Genomic DNA, 21,562 nt, shown 5'->3' with positions numbered 1-21,562 from the left:
GGGAGGGAAGGCATTTACATGGAGGAGCCGGGCGGCATGGGACAAGTGCACAGTGATCTTCACCAGCTGCTTTCAAGTGCCCCTTGCATCAGTTCCGCCTCCCTTCTCTCACACGCCACCAGCCCCCAGAGGCACAGGCCTCCCCTAGCTCTGGAGAGGGGAGTTGTCTGAAAGGGAAATCCACGCCTGGTGAGCCGGGGGTCCCCGCCTGCATGCCCAGCTGGTGCAGCCAGCCCAGGAACCCCCTGCACGCAGCCTTGGCGGAACCCCAGAGCAGCCAGACCCACCTGTTGTGGCCGAGGTTGAGCACCAGCATGTTCTTGGCATTCTCCAGGTCCCGGGGACACTCCGTGAGCTGGTTGTAGCTCAGGTCCTGGGGGAGAGGAAGCAAGAGAGCTGTCAGGAGAACCCCTCCATCTCAGCTGGCACGGAGTGGTCCGCTCAGCAACAGTCCCCTCCCATCACCGCAAGGCTCTTCAGGGCCACACTGCTGAACAGGCCCAAGGGCAAACACATGCCCTGGATTGTGCACAAAGTGCAGTCACCATGACTGCACCTCATCAGAGCACCCAGCTCTGGGACCTCCCTGCTGGAAAATTCAACCTGAAGAGACCAAGGAAGTCCAGCTTCTAAGACCCCACAGCCAGCATCAATCCTAGGCTCAGATTCTAGCTCTGGGGACATGCACCCAGCTCCCACTGATTTCAACGCCTGCCCCCTTTCTGTGCATACATCCAAAGCCAGGATGCGGCCGCCAGTCTCTCTAACTTAGCTGTGGTTTGTGCCACCTGCCCAGCAGATCACAAGGACGCCATGTACTGTGCCATTTCCAAGACAGCAGCAGCCCTTCGTCGATTCCCTTCCGAGGGGCATCAGTGCCGCTAATGGAGTTGGCAACTGCCAGCTACCCGGGGAGAGCTCACGCATGTTGGGGGTTTGGTGTCTCACACCAAAATGGAGGCTGCTTATTTGACCTTTACTTATTTCTCAGCTGGATCACAGTGTTTATGAAAGAAAGATTAGAAATCCCCAAGGATATTCCTGAGCAGACAAGATCAGCTTTAAAATGGAGACTAATTTAGAGGTCAAGCAGGTTATGATGCGAATTATGGCAAAGGGTATTACAGTGATGCCCTAAGATCCTGATCAGACGTCAAACTGGGCATTATCATAATACAATGATCACCTAAGGTCCCAATCAGGATCTGGGCTCCATTGTTGTACAGACACATAAGAAAAACCCTGCCCCAGAGTTAACAGCCTGTCCCTTTGAAAAGGGGATCTAAGAATGAAGCCATTATACTGTCCGTAGCTGGGTTCTTTTGCCAGGTTTTATTAATAAGAGCCGGGACCGTCAAACCTGCCGACGAAAGTTACACTCCCAATTCCCAAGGGGAGCCAATGGGAGTTAGGCACTTTTTAACAGGCTCACCCTCAGTAACAGGATGGTGCCTTTACAGCCAGAAATCTCAAACAGTCACACCTTGCGGCACACGTACATTTGTAAAGGGTTAATCAAGGATTAATAGATGTGATATGCATGTTGCAAACAATCAGGTAGAATGTGGTATTAGGTAGGTTTGGAAGGATTCGATTTTACTGGAAACGTGGATTTCACCGCACGCACACACCAACCACCGGAAAAATATTTCCAACAGTCATAATTTACAGATAGGCAATGTCAGAAAAATGCTGCTTGAGAACTTGGGAGTTTGATCGAACGAAATTAAAATTATATATATATTGACCTGGGATGTTAACAATTTGTGTTTTCACGGTTATAAAGCTTTAACTTTTTGAATCTCAACATCTACTGTCATTGACTAATTTCTGTCAGACCTCCCCATAATTTCACACAATTGAGATCATTTAAACGGATAAAAATCTAAGAAATGCTTAAAAATAAACACTGATTATTTTTCACTGACATTGTAAAATAAATTTAAAAATAAATAAATCCCACGCTGCTTCGCCTCGCTATAGGTGGGGATAAGCACATCAGTAGGTGGGGTTAGAGATAGTTCTAAGCTCTAGTTTATAAGCAACCTTTGGTGCTATTGGACTTTAACAACCGAGGAGCCATTTATTAAAACACGGATTTACTGAGCCTCTATAGCATGAAACCATTCATGAATGTGCCCTTAATACAAAGTGTGACTCAATGCAATTCAGAAAGATGGGTACAATCCCCATTTTAAAAAGGGGCACAGACAGGCAAAGAGACTTGGCAGAGGTCACACAGCAAGTCAGTGGCAGAGGCAGGAATTGAACCCTGGAGTCTGGGCTCGCACCCTTTGCTCTAATCACTAGACAATGCTGCCTCTCTTTTGGGTTGATTGAACATGCTGGTTTAGGATTCCCTTCCCTTCCCCACTGATGCTGTTGGAATCTCTCTGCTTCTTTAGTTTCACTGCACTGATTGGGTTAGCAGAGCAAGGAGGGACCCGGAGCGAACAGGCAGCACATACCAGCACCGAGAGGTCATCGAGCTGGAAAATGTCATCAGGAACTCCTGAATTCTTCAAGCTGTTCGCTCGAGCCACAATTGCCTTAAAAGGGGAAGAGAGATTTATAGTCACAGCTCTGGAGCCAGGCCCGGGCCGGGCCTTCGCAAGCCCCTGACTCAGCACCCACATCAGACGGGGACAGAGACCGACAGACGTGAGCAGGTCCCACTGGGTCCAAAGTGGGGGGATCAGCAGAGGGAGGGAGCATGTGGAAGGAAGGGCAAAGAGAGACAGAGGAGAAGCTGGGTGGGATCAGGGTTGAGAACAGAAAAGCTCCTGCCACATGCAAGGGAAGCCGTGGGTTGGGGGAGGGGGTGGATACCGACCCATTCAGCCTCTCAGCCACAGTGCTACATCCAGGGATCTCCTCCGACCCACCACCAAACAAAGCTTTAGCCAGACTAAGGGCCCGATCCTGTCATCTCCCAGCAGTGCCAATGGCTGTTAAGGGCATCTAGCCTCCCCCGCCCCCCAGAGAAGGGCACCAGCACCACCCCCACCAGGAGAGAGCCCCAGGATGCATCGCCACAGTTGGGCCATGCTAGGTGTCATAAGAACGGCCATACTGGGTCAGACCAAAGGTCCATCTAACCCAGTCTCCTGTTTTCCAACAGTGGCCAGTGCCAGGTGCCGCAGAGGGAATGAACAGAGCAGGGAATCACCAAGTGATCCATCCCCTGTCACCACTAGCTAACAGGGGTTCCCAAGTGTAACGTGACACCCCCGTCTGGAGGTTAAAGCCTTAAATATGCTGACAGCATCGTCATGGGCACAGGTGCACCAAGAGGGACCTCCGCAGGCAGTGAGCCCCAAAAGGCAGAGCTCCTCTCCCCTAGTGAGGAGATAACCATTCAGCTCCACCATCGCTCTGCTGACCCTGGCAATGAGACGCTTTAAAAGACACCCAGCCCCGGCAGCCTGGCCCTCCGCCCGAGAGCGACCCAGGCTGCCAGCCCCTTGAAGGAGCGGCAGCCAGGAAGCCGGCCGGGTTACAGAACAGCAAGCGGTTCAGGAAGTTACCAAAGCACAGGGCGGCAGGGTGGAAAGGGGGGTTGGATCTTTGTGGACTAAGCCCTCCTTCAGGGTTTGCAGCAGACCCAAAACATTCCCCGACCAGGGCGTGGGGAGAATCCGGCTCCAGAGCAGCCGATCCCTCTTCCCCTGCGCAAGGCGGACCGGCTACAGGGGCCACAGGGAAGGCACTGGCACTCACTCTTGGAATTGCAAAAGGAGAAGCCGCACAGGACGCCTGCGTGCGGTAACTGCAGAGAAGAGCAACCCCCACACCGAGGCAGCCCCAGAGCATTTCCACGCAGCTAGATTCCACCTCTAGAGCGGGGTGAGTTTCTAAGGCCATATTGAAGAGCTCGGTGGCCCTGTTCGGATGGGTGCCACTCGGCAGCACTGGGGAGCTCTCCGAGCTCTTCCATTGGCCCAGCGGGGCCCAGGCTTGGCAAGGCCAACAGACACGTCCGGGGCGGGTTCGTGTCGATGAGCGGGAGAGGAGAGGCCAGCCGCTAAGGGCTGGCTGCCGAGCGTCTGCAGAGAAATGCTCTCTCCTGGCGCAGCAGGGTGCTGGGCCACAGAGGCACACGGCGCGGGTTACTCACCCGGAGGCACGGCAGGCCGGAGAGCTCTCCATGGAGCGTGGTGAGGTTGTTGTGACTCACAGACAGGTGCTCCTGTTTGGAAAGCGAAGAACAAACGCCTGGTTATAAACAGAATGAAAAGAAACGGTGGCACTGCCAGGACATTTGGACTCTGCTTGAGCCTTCTGCCCCTTCCCCCGGCTTGTGGGTGCCTTGTCTCTTTAGACTGTCCAGCTCTTTGGGGCAGGGACTGTCTACTACTGACCTAGCACAGCGGGACCCCATTTGTGGTTGGCCAAAAGCTACTGCCTAACCAGCGTCTTGGTGCTTTCAAAGGGAAATAAAGGATCATCCTGCTTTCGTCATCCCGTTAGGAGCTAGAGCATCAAACCATGCTCCAAACACAGGCAGACTCCTTCAGTCAAGTCCCAAACACTCCGGCTTATTTTCCAAAACATTGTTTTTATAGGCCCTAGACACCCCTAGGCAGATGGATGCTAGAGAAGAGTTTCCCAGCATTTGCTTTTCTCATTCTAACAGAAACTGGGATTTATTTATTTTTTAAATATTCACCCTGCTGCATCCCATACATTGCAGGATTTTGTTGAGCGGCAGGGTGGCCTCAATCGGACTCAGGAGACCCAGGTTCTTTCAATTCCCTGCTATTCCACAGACTTCCTGAGTAGTCTTGGGCACATCACAGTCTCTGTGCCTCAGTTTACCAGATTCCCTACCACCAGTGGTGTTGTGAGGATAAATACGTGAAAAGACTGTGTGGGGGCTAAGATAAATGCCTTGAACAGAGAAGAGCCTCCTTTGTAAAGTTCTTTCTGCTTCTTTATAATGTAGAAAGCAGGCCGGAAAGGCCCACACCACTAGATGGTCAGATCGTGTCTACGAAGAAAGGCTCTATGGAGAACTAGTGAAGTTATGACACAGATGCACAGATTCCAAGGCCTTGGAATTACCTAGTTAGAACACAGGCCACACAAAACCACAGAGCAGTTCCTGCATCAAGCCCATCACTTCTGATTGAGCTACAAGAGATCTTTTAGAAAGACACCCAGTCTGGACTTAAAAAGACTTCAAGTGATGGTGAATCCACCACATTCCTCTTATCATAAGACAGTGAAAGCCAAGCAGTGGCGGGAGAGAGAGACCGTGCAGTGCCGCACACAGGGGGACTCCATTCTTGGTTTCATTCCAACATCTAATGAGCACTTTGGCTAAAGAAAAGCCCCATGCCTAGTTTTTAAAGACCCTTTGCAGGTCACCCTTAAAGAGGGTGTGTATGCACGCACATTAGAATGCACAGCAGGAGAGACAGTATGGCCTAGCAGATAGAGCACTGGACCAAGTCACAAGGGTTTTATTCCTGGCTTGGCCACTGGCCTGCTGGGTGAGCTTGGGCAAGTCACAGCACTTCCCCAAGCTTCAGTTTCCCCAGCTGTGAAATGCAGATAATCACACTGACCTCCTTTGCAAAGCTCTTGGAGACTGTATGGATGAAAAGCACTAGTTAAAAACTAGGTATTATGAGGGTGATGATTGTAGGGGAAGCTTTCGGGTGGGTCTGCCTGCCCACAATGCTTTCCGTTTGAAGCCTGCCAGCTCTGTTCATTGGTGCTCAACCGCTCCATGCAATCATCTGCATTACAACTCACCCCCCCACCCCCCAAAAGCCCAGCTTCCCAAGAGCAGTGTCTATGCAGCAGCAAGGACTGGCGGGTCTCTGCATAGCCCTTACCAGTTTCTGGAGGGAAGAGAGCTCCTCCGGCAGGTAGCACAGGCCCGTCCTGTTCAGCTTCAGCCATCGCAAGCTGGTCATGGCCTTCACGTGGTCAGGAAAATAGCCACCCTGAGAGGAGAGGGGAGAGAAAGAGGCATTTGACGGCATCCGACGGGCAGAGAAATGTGCATTGCCGGGTTTCTCATCCACCTGAGATGAAACAGATCCTGTGCTCTTAACACCCTCCACCACACCCCAGGTGTGAAACCAACCAAGGCCACTTTCCCAAGATCCCTGCCAAACATACCAAGGTGACAGGCTGTTCTGACAGTGTATGACTTATTGTAACAAACTCCCAATGAAATGCAATCGGATGTCGCAGATACCAAGAGCCTGACGCATCGGATCGGCACAGAGACAGCTGGACAGGACTCTGAGCAGCACCCCGCCGCCCCCACCCCACGGGCTCTCAGCCCCTGACTCCCTCCCCCAAACATCCTGCAACTCCCACATGGGATTCTTACCCTGGGCCCTTCCACCCCAACAGCAGCCCCCTGCTGTCCCTCTGGTGTGGCTCTCAACCCCTCCCCTCTCCCACCCTGCTTATGGTTTACTTCCCCGCTTATGCAGCTGAGGATCATGGTTGCCCTCTTAGCTTAGAATACGGGTGGCTACAGGTGCCTTGTCTACAGGTTTTAGAGAAACTATCCCAGTGCACACATGCCCAGCTAGGATCGGCCCTGGGAATGGACACAGGGGAGGGGAACATCTCCACAGCAGAGTATGAATGGAGCAATGGTCAGGCAGGTTATGCAATATTAGGGGGCTTGGAGGTAGCATAAGTCACATGAACTGACACCAGCTGGCCCTGATTCTGCAGAGGCCCAAGCACACATGTGACTTCATTCACAAGCATCTGCTCACTGACTTCAAGGGAGCTGCTCCCAGGAGTGACGTCATGCACGAGTTTCGGTCACTGCAGGATCACGGCCTTAGCAGGCATGTTGCCACCTCTGTTAGGAAGACGATTTCTTTTCTAAAAAAACAACCCAGCCTCCAGAGCCCCATCCTGGGAGAGGAGAGGCAGATCCACACACCCACAACAAAAGGCCTTTCTAAGGTGCAAACTGCTTAACCCAGATTGTGTAACTGCATTTTAAGGGCCTGCTTAGCAGTAGGTTCCCAGCGACAGGCGGAGGCCTCGACCCTGCCAGCCACTTCACAAGACAGACCCCTGCGCCCATCCCCAGTCATACCAATGGGGGCCCACCTGCACAGAACCGCTGGCACGACCAGGGCCCAAGTGGCTATTATTTTGTTTACCTACCTTCCAGGTCAGGTATGCCAACACTGGAATGGGAGGGGGGCTCAGTTGTTGGGGGGGGAGCAATCGCAAAGGAAGAACCTGAATTTTAACTGCAGAGGAGGTAAAATCTCTGTGGGCCCCATCAAGGGCTGGCAGAGCTGAAATCTTGTTCCTCATGGGCTAGCATGAGCTCATCTGCCAGGCCTGGTTAGAGTCTCACACACGGTAGGAATCCGTATAAATGTAGCACACTGGGTCAGCCCAGGGGTCAAGCTCCTGAGTAACACAGTCAGACTATGCATGCATAAAATATCAGTCTTGTCACACCACGGGGCAAAGCTGGGTGAGTCACTTATGGCTCACGTACACAAGCAAAACCACTTGTGGCCAAGGGCAAGTAAGGGGCCCAGGGAAACCGGGGTGACCTGCAAGCATGGCCAAAGGACTACTAGCCCCCAGCAGCATTTTAACCCCTGGTCGGCACTTAGGCTGGGGAAACAGAGCTCAGAAGAGCAGCATTGCCAAGGAGGAAACACGACTGTGGGATTAGAGCAGGGGTCTGGGAACAGCGCCTGGGTTCCATTCCCAATTCTGCCAGCGTGGCCTTGGCCGAGTCATTTCATCTCTTCAGGATGCATCAGAGGTTCTCAACCTTTTTCCTTCTGAGCCTCAGACTCCCACAACCAGCTGTAAAACTCCACGGCCCACCTGTGTCACAACAACTGGTTTTCTGCATATAAAAGCCAGGGCCAGCATTAAGGGGTAGCAAGCAGGGCAGTTCACGGGGGCCCCCATGAAGCTAAGTCGGGGCTCAGGGACCTGGGCTTCATCCCCAGATGGTGGGGCTTTGGCTTGAGCACAGCAAGTCTAATGCCGGCCCTGCTTGGCAAACCCCCCGGACCCTGCTCGGGCCCCCAGCTGAGAACTGCTGTTTTACATACCTGTCTCCTTTACAGGGATCACGGTTAGTTTCGGTGCATGGAGCCCTGAATTAAAACTGCTAGACACACGCCAGATGTCATCGATGCAGCCATTAATCACAGCACGGGCCAGAATCAAGGTGCCAATACATGGCGCTTTTCAGCCACAGGCCTACCATGGGACCCATTCATCTCTCCCTCCACGGCCCCACAAAGGGGCTCTGAAATTGCCAGGCATCTCTGGCAACTAAACACCATCTCTCCTCCTCTCCCAAAAATCAGCTCAACAGAGGCAGGCACAGCTCAAACCCCTGGGGGCTTGTGGGGGGTAAAAATCCACCACAGTGGCTCAGGGCGTGATCTCAGGCCCCACAGTGCAGCCACAGGGGTGAGCAACTGTCTAAAATTAGCCAGGCAGGAAGCAGGCAGGGCCCAGGCTCTGGAGCTGCCCGGCCACCTCCCTGTCTGTCTCCCAGCCCTGGGCTATGCCCACCGCCCAGCCCCAGAATTAAACTCTCCCTCCCCCCACCCAGCCCGGTTTAAGGGGGGCCCTGAGTTACCTTGAAGTCATTCCCACTCAGATCCACCCCCCTGATAAAGGGGAGCACTCCAGTGGCAGCCATTACTCCTCTCAGCTGCAGCCAGCGGGGCTGCCTGTTCCTCCTGGCAGGGTGTGTTACATTGACACAGCCCCAAAGGAAGCAGGGGCCGGCCCTTCGCACACTACAGACAAGCTTGATGGAGGCAGGGCTCTCCCTCTTTTAACCCCTTCATCGACAGGGGTGCTAACACATTTCCCAGGCTTGGAGGATGCCTGCTTTGACCCTCCCCTCCCCCCGGGGGAGAAGTGATTGCAGCTGCCTGTCTTGTGCAGACACACCATTTGGTGCAAATCCCCCTTTATTTGGTCCCGGGGGGGAAATCTGTCCCCATTCTCTTTTGCAGTTCATTTGCCTACAGCTGAGAACTCTTCGAGCTGTGCTGCTCCTAGCACGGTGTTTAGATAGCTTCTCATACCCTCATGTATCCCGGCAGAGCCCCCCCTAACAGCGATGGCGAGAAGAGAACACCAGTGATACAACCTCACTATTTTCATGTGTGACGTGGAACATTTTAATGGCACGCTACTCGCACCGCAGCCTTATTGTTCGTATGTGTTGTTTGCAGTCATTAGAGGTGCTTTGTTCATTTTTATTATAGCTCCTGTCCTCATGAAAGATCCAAAGTGCTCCCCAAACTACTGAAACACAGCCATTTTGGGGTGAAGGGCAGCAATCGGTGAAAGAGAGGGGATGTATTTGTGAAGGATGCTGGGATGGATATCTACTGCTAGGAAAATAATATTGAGCGGATCTCAAAATGCTTTACAAACAAGGTCAGCATCATTAGCCCCATTTCACAGAAGGGGGAACTGAGTCAAGGTGCTTTCCCAAAGTCACCCAGCTGGGACTAGAACCTAGGTCTAGAGGTCTCGTCTAGTCCAGTCCTCTCGTCAACATCAACATGGAGCATGTAGGGCCTCAGCCTTTAAGGTCTCCCTTAGGCTTTGCACATGAAGTGGGGGTTTTTACTGATGAAAATTATGACCAAATAAATCTTTTAAGGTGCCACCGGACTCCTCATTGTTTTAATTGATTTCAGTGTATTTCATTGTCTGCACCACACACTGGCTGTCTTTGTGGGCAAAAGGAGACAGGTTATTAATCATAACTAACAAATATTAAGTAATAAAATAATGCTAATTGTCTCATTGTGCTCCCCCCACCCCTTCTGTCTGTATTCACTTGCTCCCTCTTGTTTCATACTCAGATCCTGTGGGGGCAGGGACCCTCTTTTGGTTCTGTTTGTACCATGCCAGCACAGCAGCCTCCTCCTGGGCCGCGACTGGGGCAAGCTATGGTTGCCACCTCTGAGCTACCCAAAAGCCAGGACATCGGGGAAGATCCTGAGCCCATAAAGCTGCACAGGTAGCAGTGTGTACTGAACCTCCCTACAGTTACAGATCTCCCACTCCCTGGACAGCGACCTCCAAAAAGGGACGATTCTGGGAAAACATGCATAGGTGGCAACCCTAATTTAAGATGCGTGTGTGTGGCGGGGGAGGGTCGGGTTTTCAGCACTTCCCCCCAGAGTCTCTGTCAGCTCGGTATGTAGGACCATCTGCTTGTGCTAGAGCGGAGCTCCCATGGCCCCAAGCCCTGCCCTGGCCCCGCTGTGTCTTTAAGGCGAAGAGCTGCAGGGTTCCGCCCACGTGCGACGAGCCCGCAGCCGGGGCGGGGTGAGATTGGCAACCCAACCGGTCGTTCCATTTCGGAACGCTGAGACAGCGGGCGGGCGCTCCCATTGGCTGCCGCAGCCCGTCGGAATCTCACGGCCGCCAACGTTCGCTGCGGGGCGGCTGCAGGAGAACCGGCCGCTGGCCTAACTGCGGGGCCGGCTGAGGCGTGTTCCAGCCCCCGGGGCCCGGGCTCTGCCGGGAGCCGCCTCAACATGCCCTGACCTAGCGGGGCTCGCTGCGCAAGGTGAGCGCGGCCGCGCCTCCCCCAGGGGCCGGGCTCAAGGAGGCCTCGGGGGGTGGATCCAGAGCGCGGGTCCCGTGATCTGGACCTGGGGAGGAGACTCGCGTGGGGAGGGGGTGATCTAGAAGGGGGCACGGTGGGGGGGGTGATCTAGAAGGGGGCACGGTGGGGGGGGTAATCTAGAGCGCTGTGTGCGCGCTCCCCGTTGGTTTACACAGTAAGGGGGCACGTGGGGGCGGGAGCAGAGTCCCTGCTCTGCAGCTGCGTAGGTCGGGCCGGTGTAGGGGACCGGGTGCGTCCGGTTACCGTAGGGGAGAGGGGGCGCTTCCCGCTGGGTGTTTCTGGCAGCCTACGTCCGGTCCCGCCTGGGACGCGGCGTTGATCCCCGTTGGCTCTCAGGCCGGGCCGATCCCCCTGGGTGAGCGCTTCCAGCCTACGCTCTCCGACTCGGGCACCTTTGGCTTCTTGCCACGCTGCCCGCTCTCCCCCACCCTGCGGGGACAGGAGCCCACAGCTGAGGGGGCAAACCGAATCGGGCCCTACAGGGTGGGTGTTGTGGGGGTGACTCTGCCTCCTGCTGTGTAGTGGGGCTGGGGAATGCGATGTGACCCGTTCATCCCTCCCCTGTGTAGTTCTCTGCACCCCAGGGTGTGAATGGGGAGCTGCTCTGGCTGGGGGGATGGCTGAAAATGGCAGCTAAGCAGAGTGACAAAAGTGGCAATGCTCAAGTAGCTGTGGGGTTGCGAGCTAGCAGAGGTGGCGTCCCCCCTCCGTGCCCCACCTGGAGACTCCTGCTCTGGTGTCCTAAATTTTCTGCACCTGTCAGTCCTGCTGTGGGCAGCCACCCACCAGGGTTGGCTGTGGGTTGTGTTGTTCCCAGTGGAAGTGTAGTCTAGTGGTTAGAGCAGGAAGGGTATCTGGTGTAGCTAGCTCAGCAACTTAAATGGCTGTGTACATTTGAGCCATTAGGCTTGTTGGGCCTATTTTATCTGCAGGCAGACAGATTGGGCGAGGGTGGGGTACTTGCCTGCTGGTGTGGTGCTGGGGCTTAATATTAAATTTGTTTTGCATGGAGTGTGCTAGTTAATCGCATGTTAATGCGTCAGTGCAGCCATGTGTGGCTTGTGATGGATCATCTCCAAACAGAGAGGGAGACATTCTGTGCCCAGGACAATGTTCTTGTTTCGTGTCTGTAGACGACAAGCTCCAGCGTATTCAGGGACATGCTGCCCACTCCCATAAATGCCGTATGCTCGAGGGACTAACGGACTCTTTTCCTCTCTTTAACCCAGTTAACTCGGTGAGCCTACTGCATGGTCACAGCTTTGCTGATTCCTTGATCTAGAGTTTGCCCTGTTGGGACCCTTTAAAACCATTCCATTACTCATTGGAAAATCCTGAGAGCTTGAATTTACAGAGCAGCTCCCAGTACAGGCCCACTCAGCATTCGGTGACTGCCCACTCATGAGGGTGGTGCGTACTAGAGTGAGTGGCTTGGCACCAGAACGCCAAGCGATAGGCAGGCTGCCCTGTGGTGCCTGTGTTCTGAAACAGGAACTGTTGCTCGGAACTAGATTTTGAGCTCTTAGTAGCCTGAGATCCTAGCCCCTGATAAACTGTTGATTTGCATCTCTTCTGTTCCCTTAGTGACACAGTGAAACTGAGCCATATTGGGATCATTATTCATGAGCTGTGCCTGCCTTGTGAAGATTGGACACAGATGCTGTGTGGGTTTCAAACTCTAGGGAAGGGGAGGTCTAGGCTGTGGTGTTCCCGTACAGATTTGTACACTCTCAGTGTTGCAGGATCTAATCATTTGGTCGCGGCCCATTTCTGCTGCAAAGCTGCAGTAGGAAAGACGTAGTGCTTGGCCTGTGAAGGTATGTGTGCGGCGGTCTCCTCTGCGGGCTGTGGAGTTAGAATAATGCCCCTGTGGTCCTGCAGCTTTAGGGTGACCAGACAGCAAGAGTGAAAAATCAGGACAGGGGGTGGGGGGTAATAGGAGCCTATATAAAAATAGACCCAAAAATCAGGACTGTCCCTATAAAATTGGGGCATCTGGTCACTCTATGCAGCTTGGCAAGGGAGGATTGCAACGTTAAACCAAGAGCGTGGATATAGGGCCTGGTGGAAATAGGACAAGGCAGCTGCTTGGTTGCTAGTGCTGCCTGAGGCGCTCGTGCCCTTGTTCACTGGCTGACGGAAGCAGAATCTCCAAGTAAAGGGCAGGGTGAGGTGCCTTTATCTTGAATGGACTTTGAGCTGCTTGAGCAATCTTAGACAGTCCCCCTGCACTGTATCTTTAAGGGAGTCCTGTCTAGGCTTTGGCCAATGCTTTATAATGATGCTCTGTAACTGCCTACTTCCTTTGGGCTGAAGCTCTAAAAGCACTTTACAACATACCTCTGGGTAAACAGAGTCACAGAGGTCATGTGACTGTGGTACTGCAGTGAGTCACTAGTGGTCTGGACTCCTGTCCCAGCCCCCTGCTCTAACTACCATCTTAAAGCAAAGATCTTGTCTAGAAACTGAATTTGAGCCCCATCTCGGTCTCAGTTAATTTTCCATTACAAGAGTCTGAAAATCCTGCTGCACCAAATAACTCCCTTTCTCAGTGTAAGAGAAACAGGGGAGGACATCTGTTAGTGTCCATCATTGTTTAATCATCTCTCTCCCATCCCTGTCATGTTTCCAGGGCTGGGTTCAGTACCCTATAGAGGACTCAGTGTTCGCACTGTAGCAGAAACGTGTTAAATGGAGAACTTCTCCTTTGATCACCAAGTGCTGGTTATTGGGGCTGTTCTAGCAACTTGGAGGCAATTCCAGGTTTGGTGGGAGGAGGGCACAGAGCTGACAATGGTAAGAAGGTGTTGACGAGGACAGGGAGCAGGAGGATCTAAGAGGGGAGATGGAGGTGTGATTATGTAGACCCAGGAAGGTGAGTGTGAAGAAGCTATCAAAGACCAAAGAGATCTACTGGGTCTGTTTCCTGCTTTGTCTAGTCTAGATTTGGCTGCATGGGGATTTTGGTGAACAAGAAGCTGGATAGGAGTCAGCAGTGTGCCCTCATTGCCGAGAAGGCCAACGGCATATTGGGCTGCATTAGTAGGAGCGTTGCGAGCAGATCAAGGAAGTGATTATTCCCCTCTATTCGGCACTGGTGAGGCCACATCTGGAGTATTGTGTCCAGTTTTGCCCCCTGTCCCCCACCACAGAAGGGATGTGGACAAATTGGAGAGTCCAGCAGAGGGCAACAAAAATGATCAGTGGGCTAGGGGCACATGACTTATGAGAGGCTGAGAAAACTGGGCTTATTTAGTCTGCAGAAGAGAAGAGTGAGGGGGGATTTAATAGCAGCCTTCAAGTACCTGAAAAAGGGTGTAGGGGGGGTTCCAAAGAGGATGGAGCTCGGCTGGTCTCGGTGGTGGCAGATGACAGAACAAGGAGCAATGGTCTCAAGTTGCAGTGGGGGAGGTTTAGGCTGGATATTAGGAAACACTATTTCACTAGGAGGATGGTGAAGCACTGGAATGGGTTACCTAGGGAAGTGGTGGAATCTCCATCCTTAGAGGTTTTTAAGGCCCAGCTTGACAAAGCCCTGGCTGGGATGATTTAGTCGGGGTTGGGCCTGCTTTGAGCAGGGGGTTGGACTAGATGACATCCCGAGGTCTCTTCCAACCCTAATCCGTCCCTTCCCTGGGGAGGCTGTTCTACAAACTAGTAGATCCTCTTGTGAGAGAAATTTCCCTGATTTTTTCAGTATCCTCAAATGGTTCCACAAAGCCACTTTGGACCCCAGCCTGGGCTCCTAACCTTGCGTTTTTCTTTCTCTTCTGCAGGTTGAACATGGCTGACCTGGTTCATAAAAGGGGGAAGAGGCGGGATGACAATGGACTGGGCGGTGCTGTTGACTTCCTGTTGGCCAATGCCAGGCTGGTGCTTGGGGTGGGGGGTGCTGCTGTGCTGGCCATCGCAACTCTGGTGGTGAAACGGGTAAGCCAGGGTTCCCTCTGGACCATGACAAGTGACTAATGTCCTCTTCACTGTCAAGCCGTGACTTATGCATTGGGACTTCAGGAACTGAAAAAAGAGCGATACTCTCAGATTGCAAAGGAACAAGACTTTGCAATGCATCCTTCCCAAAACCACCCTAGCCACACCAGTGCAGCAGATGTTCCATACACGTCTCTTTCCAAACGGTCCTTGGCCTTCTCTAAGCAGAGTCTGATCTGAGCCTGTAGAAGCCCTGCATGTGATACCCCTGTGATCAAAGATCACAAAACCCGTTGAGTGTATTTTTTGAGGGAAGAGCATTACTACAGGGGGGAAGGGAGAGAGAGTGACTTGTCTCCATCATTCTTCCCAGCCTGGGACACTGAAATATCCCTGAACTCTGCCTATGAAGGCGATTTGGCTTTCTGTTAAAAGGAAAATAACCTTTTAGTTTCCTCAACAAAAAAACCCAACAACAACAGGAGTGCAAGATTTTCTCATTTAGAACAAGGTGAATTGTTTTCAATCCAAGAGATTTAAATGATTTTAATTATGTTTTGCATTTGTACTATTTAGTTATTTTCCCTAAAGAAAGGTTGATTTTCATTGACTGGTAACTGTATGTTCTTACGTTGATTTGAAATTAAACTGTAACAGCTATATTTAGGTATATTTGGTGGTTCTTTTTTTGCTAACCAGGAGGATACATAGTGTCTAAACATTTATTTATGCAATTATATAGCATAACTTAAATTTTTTAGTTAGAAAGTGGTGAATGATGCATTCCATCTTTAGTAGATGAATTTTTTACTTGTTGTTTGAGTCAATCCAAATGGGATTTGAATTTGAATGTCAAATTCAATTAAAATGCACAAAACCAGCATTTAAATTTTTTATTAACTAAAACAACCTTAAATAATATATGGAGATATACTTATCTCCTAGAACTGGCAGGGACCCTGAAAGGTCATCGAGTCCAGCCCCCGGCCTTCATTAGCAAGACCAAGGACTGATTTTGCCCCAGATCCCTAAATTGCCCCATCAGGGATTGAGCTCACAACGCTGGGTTTAGCAGGCCAGTGCTCAAACCACTGAGCTTGTCTCTCCCCTCATAGCAAATTAACTGATGTATTAAACAAAAGAAGTATTAACTATAGTTAGTGACTTGAACTCATTATTTCTGGCCACTGCATCCGTCAAGATTTTAGGTCCTCTCACAGCTAGTTTTCACCCGTAGATTGAAGCTCTCCTGGTTTTTCAGCTCCAGTTGGTGTTTTTATCTTTGAATGAACTAATCATTGAACTGAACTAGTTGAATAAACTGAAATAAAGAAAATATTTTCATCTGAGTCTGTAGAAGAGGCCACTGCTGTCACAAGTAGTTAAGCACATCATCAAACTCTGGCTCTAGGTTCTGGGCCAGAGACTTCCATCAGTGCAGTGAATTGACTTGTTTACAACTTGGCAGCAAGTGTTCACTGCTTAATTTTATCTAGGGTGTTTAGTTTAAATGCCTATAAGAAGTTTAGGCCTTAACATAGGTTGCTAATTTTAAATCGATTTATTTTTAAAAAATCATCCTTGTTTTCATTTAAAATAAGGAAATTTTTTTTAATCCCTTTTTTTAATCCCTCCTGATTGAATCCTTGCTCCTTATCCTCAAAGGGCGAGGAAAGACTGTGCTCTTTCTACATGTTCACCCCTGACAGAAGCGCTCTGTGATTTGTCTAGAGTCTGTTTGTCTGGCATGGAAATTCTAATTTCTTATAGTTAGACTAAGACACAGCAAATCCCTTGTAACAGTCACAAGGGGGAAGAAAAGCTGATCTGTGGCTGCAGCTCTGAAACAAACGCGTCAGTCTGCAGAACCAGTTAATCTATGGTACCCTCTGCATGTCTAGACATGCTCCCTCCACATCCAGTGTGGGGCAGTGTGCGGGTGCTGCACTGCTGCTTGCCGTCTGTATTCTTTGTTCTGTAGTGCTGGCAGCTGAGCGCCTTTCGTGAGCAGTAAAAACTTACATGAAAATACTCTATAACAGTTTTATTTCAATCTGCTTCTGGGTGGATGGATGCTTTGGCAGCAGAGCTGGGGTGAGTCACTCAGAGATCATAGCTGATAAGAGCATCGATGCAGCTGTGAACCTTTGTTCTTCCATTTGCTCCCACAGCTGATAGACCGAGCCACCAGCTCGCCTGACGAGGACGATGCTAAGGCAGAGCAGAAGTCCATCAAGGAGAGCTGGCAAGATCTGAGCTTGATCAAGGCAGAGCCGAAGCCTTCAAAGAAGCAAAGCCGGGCAGACCTCAGCGAGTCTCTGCTGTCCCCATCTGCGACCCTTCCTGCCCAAGGTCAGGATCTATGCTGCGTCTCCGTACACCTAGTGTCCAAGTTCTAGACAGTGTTAAAACACCCATCCTAGGTGTTCACTGTGTGTTGCTGCCATCAGGCAACCTCTTGTTTTCGTACTGATTGGTGTTCCCTACGTAACACTATGCTACACGACCGTATGAGAACTCTATCCTCTGGCTCCTGGGGAACTCATCCTGTCTCCTGTCATGGGACCAGTCCTTGCCTACCCTTTCCAGCTAGCCACCTCGACTGGTCTCCATGGGCTCCTTGCTTGGCATTGGGGTGTGACACCAATGTTAATTTGGCCCACTATGTTCCAGCTGGCTGGCTAGTGGGTTGCTGATGGCACAGTTCACAGCTGGTTCCACATCACTTTAGTAGGCAGAAATGGTTACACTCACTCCTGAGTCTCCTTGCCATCTAGACCAGGTAGGGCATATTTTAATCCAGAAATGGGAAAGCTGGCTGGATTGTGGGAGGGTTATCTAGACAGCTTGGAACATCAGCCAGGTAGTCGGGGTAGAAATTCAGATACTCTGCTGCATCAAGCAGACCGTGGTCCTGAACTGTGGAGCTCTTCTCATCTAGGTGCCCGTTCAAAGCCAGCCCATCTGGCAGTGATTGCAAGTCACTGTTTCCATGTCGGCATTGGCTTCCATCAATTCCTTGTAGTATTGTAGCCTGGAGGAGCCTCATCACTGACGATTGTACAAACACAGAACAGACAGTAACTGCCCCCAAGAGCTTGTGTGGTGGCTTTAGTCCAGTTTATAATGAGGTGTGAGGGGTATTCCTGAATCAAAGCCACCAGGGTAGGGTGCCCTCACTGTGGCACTTGAGGGGATGTCTGTGCAGTGATAAAAGACCTACGGGCCAATTGACTCAGGCTCACGGGGCTATAAAATTGCAGAGTAGAGGTTCAGGCTCAGAGACTGTCCCCTCTCCTAGGGTCCCAGAGGCCAGGCTCCAGGCTGAGCCCAGGCATCTACGCTGCATGTAGCCTGAGTCCAGTCAGCCTGGCCCAAGCCAGCTGCATATCTCTTATGGCAGGCAGACATACCCTGAGTCTCTAGAGGACCAGACTGGGTCAGGAGACCTGGGTCTCATTTCCAGCTTTGGCACTGAATTGATGACCCAAGGCAAGTCACAAATTCTTTCCTACTGTGGCTTCTCAGTCTGACATATGCGGGTAATCCCTGTCCCAGCATGGTTGTGATCTTTCAGTGAAAGCATTCACTGGTACTTTGCTGGCAATCTCAGCTAAGAGGCCAAGGATTGGATGACCCTGGATATCAAGCTGAAGTCTTGAAGATCCTTCCAGGTCAAGGTCAGATGCAGCTTGCATGGGGGAACCTGGCACTGCCACTGTCCATGCTGCTGCTGCTCTGAGTACAGATTTGGTCTCCAGCTCTGATGATGATGATCATGATCATTATTTTTTGTACTTGCTGTGCCCCCTTGGGAAGCACTGACTCTAATACATCTCTGTATTTCCTTCCCAGCCGCTGAGCCTTTTGGCCATCCCACCTCCCCAGAGACTCCCCAAGTAGAATCCAGGACTCTGCTTTGTCTCACATTCCAGGAGAAACTCCTCTCTTACTACAGAAACCATGTCACCATCCCGGAGACGGACGTGGCCCTTGGTAAGCAGCTGGCAAAGGACATCTGCATTGAACTGCAGAGCTTCCTGCAAAACAAGTGCCCAGAACTGCCCTTCGGCAGCATGTTCCTCAGTGGTTCCCTCTGTGATGACCTCCAGGTTGTTGCTGCCGACCATGTCTGCTTCATGCTGCCCTTGGTACTTGAAACCACGCTCTGGAGCCTCATCCCAGGAGAGGACACCATCGTAAAAGACCCCCAGTTCTGGATGATCAGGCGGACTGACCTGGAGTACTTCCCGCGTGGGAGCAGCCCTTGGGACAGGTTCCTAGTGGGCGGGTACCTCTCCTCCAACGTGATCAATGAGGCGCTCCATAAAATGCTGGTGGCCTCCGTCAACTGGCCTGCCATAGGCAGCATGTTGGACTGCCTCATCAGACCCGTGATGGCTTCTGAGGAGCTGAAGTTGGAGGTTATGCATTACGAGACCCAGCTGAACATAACCCTCTGCCCAGTGACAGAAGCTGGGGATAAGGTTCTTCTTGCTAAGCCTTCAAAAGGACTAGTGGAAAACCTCTGGCGACAAAGCTTTTATAGATCAGAGGTCTCCAAGCTTAAAGATCTGGATGCTGCAGACTCTGGAGCCAGGCAGTGCTGCCTCAAAATCCTAAAAGGCATCTGTAAAAATCATCCCTTCTTGAGCAGACTGACTGGCAGCCACCTGACTCATGTCCTCCTCCACATGAGTGAAACTCAGTCCGACTGGGCAGAGGAAGCCCTGGCTGCGAGGTTCCAGCACGTGCTTGAAGCATTGGTTGGCTACCTGGAGACTGGCTTCCTCCCCTGCTATTTCAACAGTCAAATTAATCTCTTCTGCGAGCTGCTGGAAGAGGAGATAGATGAGCTGGGGTATGCACTCTACAGTGCTGTATCTCAGCCAGACCTCTTGTTGCAGGAACATGCGGATAAATGAATTGCTAGCCTGGGCGTTCCTGGTTTTTTGCGCTTCTCTGCATCCACTTCTCCAAGCTGAGTGGATTGCAAAGCTTTTCACGTCCTAGTTGCTACCAGGTGAAATTCTTGCACTTAGTGATCAAAGTCGTCACTTTTTTTGACCCAAGGTGCCTGAGTAAAGGGAAGGGGAAAAGGGATCTGGAGCCCGTCACCACCAGGTCTCGTCACTTCCAATCCAGCCCATGGCTGTAGTCATGAGAAGTCAGGTACCATCTATTGAGTGGTGAGGCCTGGGTGAAGTGTTTGGTCTCTGTCCTGTCCCTACCAAACTGCCATCATGGTTGTCACGGTAGCGTGAGGCAGCCCAGGATTGTATGGGCCTGGAACCTGAACTTCCCCTTGTTCTTGGAGGTAGTCCCTTCCAAACCAAGACCCTCGCTGGTGAGTAGGAAACCTTACACTGCCGCTGCACCTTGGCTGTGTCTAAACTGGACTTGTCTTCAGGGCTCTCAGTCCAGCCCCTTTCATGAGCACAAAATTCATTCTGAAAGTGCCAGACTCTAAACTTATCAGCAGATTCCAGCACCACCCTCTATGTATTTGCAGACCCAGGATGCTGGCAGCATGAAAGGACAGGGCTGAGGGGAGGATCAGTTGAAACTGATTAAGCACCACAAGAAATTGCCATAGCCAATCCAATCCCATCTGCTTTTTCCTGACCCATTTTCAGTGTTACTAGTGTAGCTCCCAACAGGGCAAGCTAAATCTAACCGGTGTTACTCGTTCTGTTCGTGTGAGCTCTAATACTAGGGGTTCAGTATCCTGATCGTGAGTCTTTTTATGTTTTAACTCTCCCTCCTTATGCACTTCAGCAGGGGCTCCACGGCAGGATTAAGGGTGGTGGTGATTGAGGGAGAGAGATGAGTCCTACAGGGTTGTTTCCACAAAGCCTTTCCGTGTAGATGGAACTAAGTGATCCTGAATCTTGCTACAGCTGTCGAGAAGACACACAAGACTGTCACATGGCTGCAAGATAGGACAGTGCTGTTCCCAAGTCCCCCTCTGCTTTAAAATGAATCATGTTGACAGTCCCCACTCCAGCTTTTCAGATTAAAGTGTTTTTATGCATGTGTTGCTGCTATCTAGATCCTGCCCCTTCTCGGTCACCAGTAAGACTCTGCTTACCCCCGGAAAGGGGCAGGAGGGGACAATGCTTTAATCAGAAGGCTTCCTGTTAGCAAGAGCTGAAGTGATTTTATGTTTGTCTTCCTGTTAAGAATGAGATGGTTTTATAGTGCTGCTGAGAGATTTACTTTGGTACCAGCTCTATTTCAGATACTAGAATACGTTTTCTGACTGTTCTCATGAATTAAGACCCATGCCTGTTTTGCACACTATGGGTAGAAAATAAACCTGCAGCCTTTTACTGTGAGTATCGACTGGTGTTTAGTTTTCTCCACAGAGATGGGATTTTGTTTGTGAGGGGAGAATAATCTATTTCTCTGAGTACCGTGATTCCCTCTAATCTGAAGACTACGTGATCTGTAGGCACTAAACCATGTTCCAGATGTTAGTGACGAGAATAAAATCTCACTGCGGAATGGGTCTCGTGTTGGATAACAGCATTTGCTCTGCCTATCCGGGTACTTATTGCCTTTGCTACCAGATGACGACTCCCCCTGCTTTAAAGATAGTACAACTCTCACTTTCCCCTAGCCCCTACACAAATTTCACACTGAGGGGAGATTCCACTCAGGAAATAGCAGTTTACCAGTTGAGGGGCTCAGGCCTTTAATTTTATTTCATGATCACCTGTAGTGTAAAAGGCATTTCTTGCTGCCTTCGTTTTTTGGGAGAACAAGATTCCTGTATGTGCTACTAGTTTCAAAACCGTCTTGAGCTCACTCTTACGTTCCATTTAGCTGAATGCATGTATATTGCTCTGGCACCTGAAATACTCAGCTGGCCAACTGGGGACACTACCTTTAAACCACACTGTGTGGTGCGGTGAAACTGCTATGAGATCACGCTGTGAATGTTTTAGCTGTGTGGCAGTAAGCAGCAGAGGCGTGTTTCTGTGGGTTGAATAGACT

General features: G+C 51.1%; 2 protein-coding genes across 5 annotated transcripts in view; one reads left to right on the top strand and one right to left on the bottom strand.

Annotated features, from left to right (window-relative positions):
- FLII (FLII actin remodeling protein) overlaps window positions 1–8,764 on the bottom strand; it is a 255,848-nt gene extending 247,084 nt beyond the window's left edge. The window contains exons 1-5 of one of the 2 annotated variants that reach the window (XM_050967857.1): window positions 8,612–8,764; window positions 5,844–5,954; window positions 4,118–4,189; window positions 2,469–2,549; window positions 288–373 (exon numbers count right to left, since the gene is read on the bottom strand). In XM_050967857.1, the coding sequence (XP_050823814.1) occupies window positions 288–373; window positions 2,469–2,549; window positions 4,118–4,189; window positions 5,844–5,954; window positions 8,612–8,674 (413 nt within the window). In that variant the 5' untranslated portion in view covers window positions 8,675–8,764. Of the gene's footprint in view, window positions 1–287; window positions 374–2,468; window positions 2,550–4,117; window positions 4,190–5,843; window positions 5,955–6,753; window positions 6,774–8,611 lie in introns of those variants that run through there. The other variant, XM_050967858.1, reaches the window with a different exon arrangement.
- A 1,597-nt stretch (window positions 8,765–10,361) lies between these two features.
- MIEF2 (mitochondrial elongation factor 2) lies at window positions 10,362–20,901 on the top strand. 3 transcript variants are annotated; one of them, XM_050968858.1, is made up of 4 exons: window positions 10,362–10,573; window positions 14,410–14,563; window positions 16,735–16,915; window positions 18,419–20,901. In XM_050968858.1, the coding sequence occupies exons 2-4, from the start codon at window positions 14,417–14,419 to the stop codon at window positions 19,486–19,488; spliced, it is 1,398 nt and encodes a 465-aa protein (XP_050824815.1). In that variant the 5' UTR covers window positions 10,362–10,573; window positions 14,410–14,416; the 3' UTR covers window positions 19,489–20,901. The 3 variants fall into 3 exon arrangements, with proteins under 3 accessions (XP_050824815.1, XP_050824817.1, XP_050824818.1); XM_050968861.1 differs by lacking the exon at window positions 10,362–10,573 and adding an exon at window positions 12,218–12,450; XM_050968860.1 differs by lacking the exon at window positions 10,362–10,573 and having other exon boundaries at window positions 11,877–14,563.
- The last annotated feature ends 661 nt before the right edge of the window (window positions 20,902–21,562 follow it).

This window comes from Gopherus flavomarginatus, chromosome 9 (genome assembly GCF_025201925.1).
Source record: "Gopherus flavomarginatus isolate rGopFla2 chromosome 9, rGopFla2.mat.asm, whole genome shotgun sequence".
Lineage (NCBI taxonomy): Eukaryota > Metazoa > Chordata > Testudines > Testudinidae > Gopherus > Gopherus flavomarginatus.
This window is presented reverse-complemented; position numbering and strand designations above follow the sequence as displayed.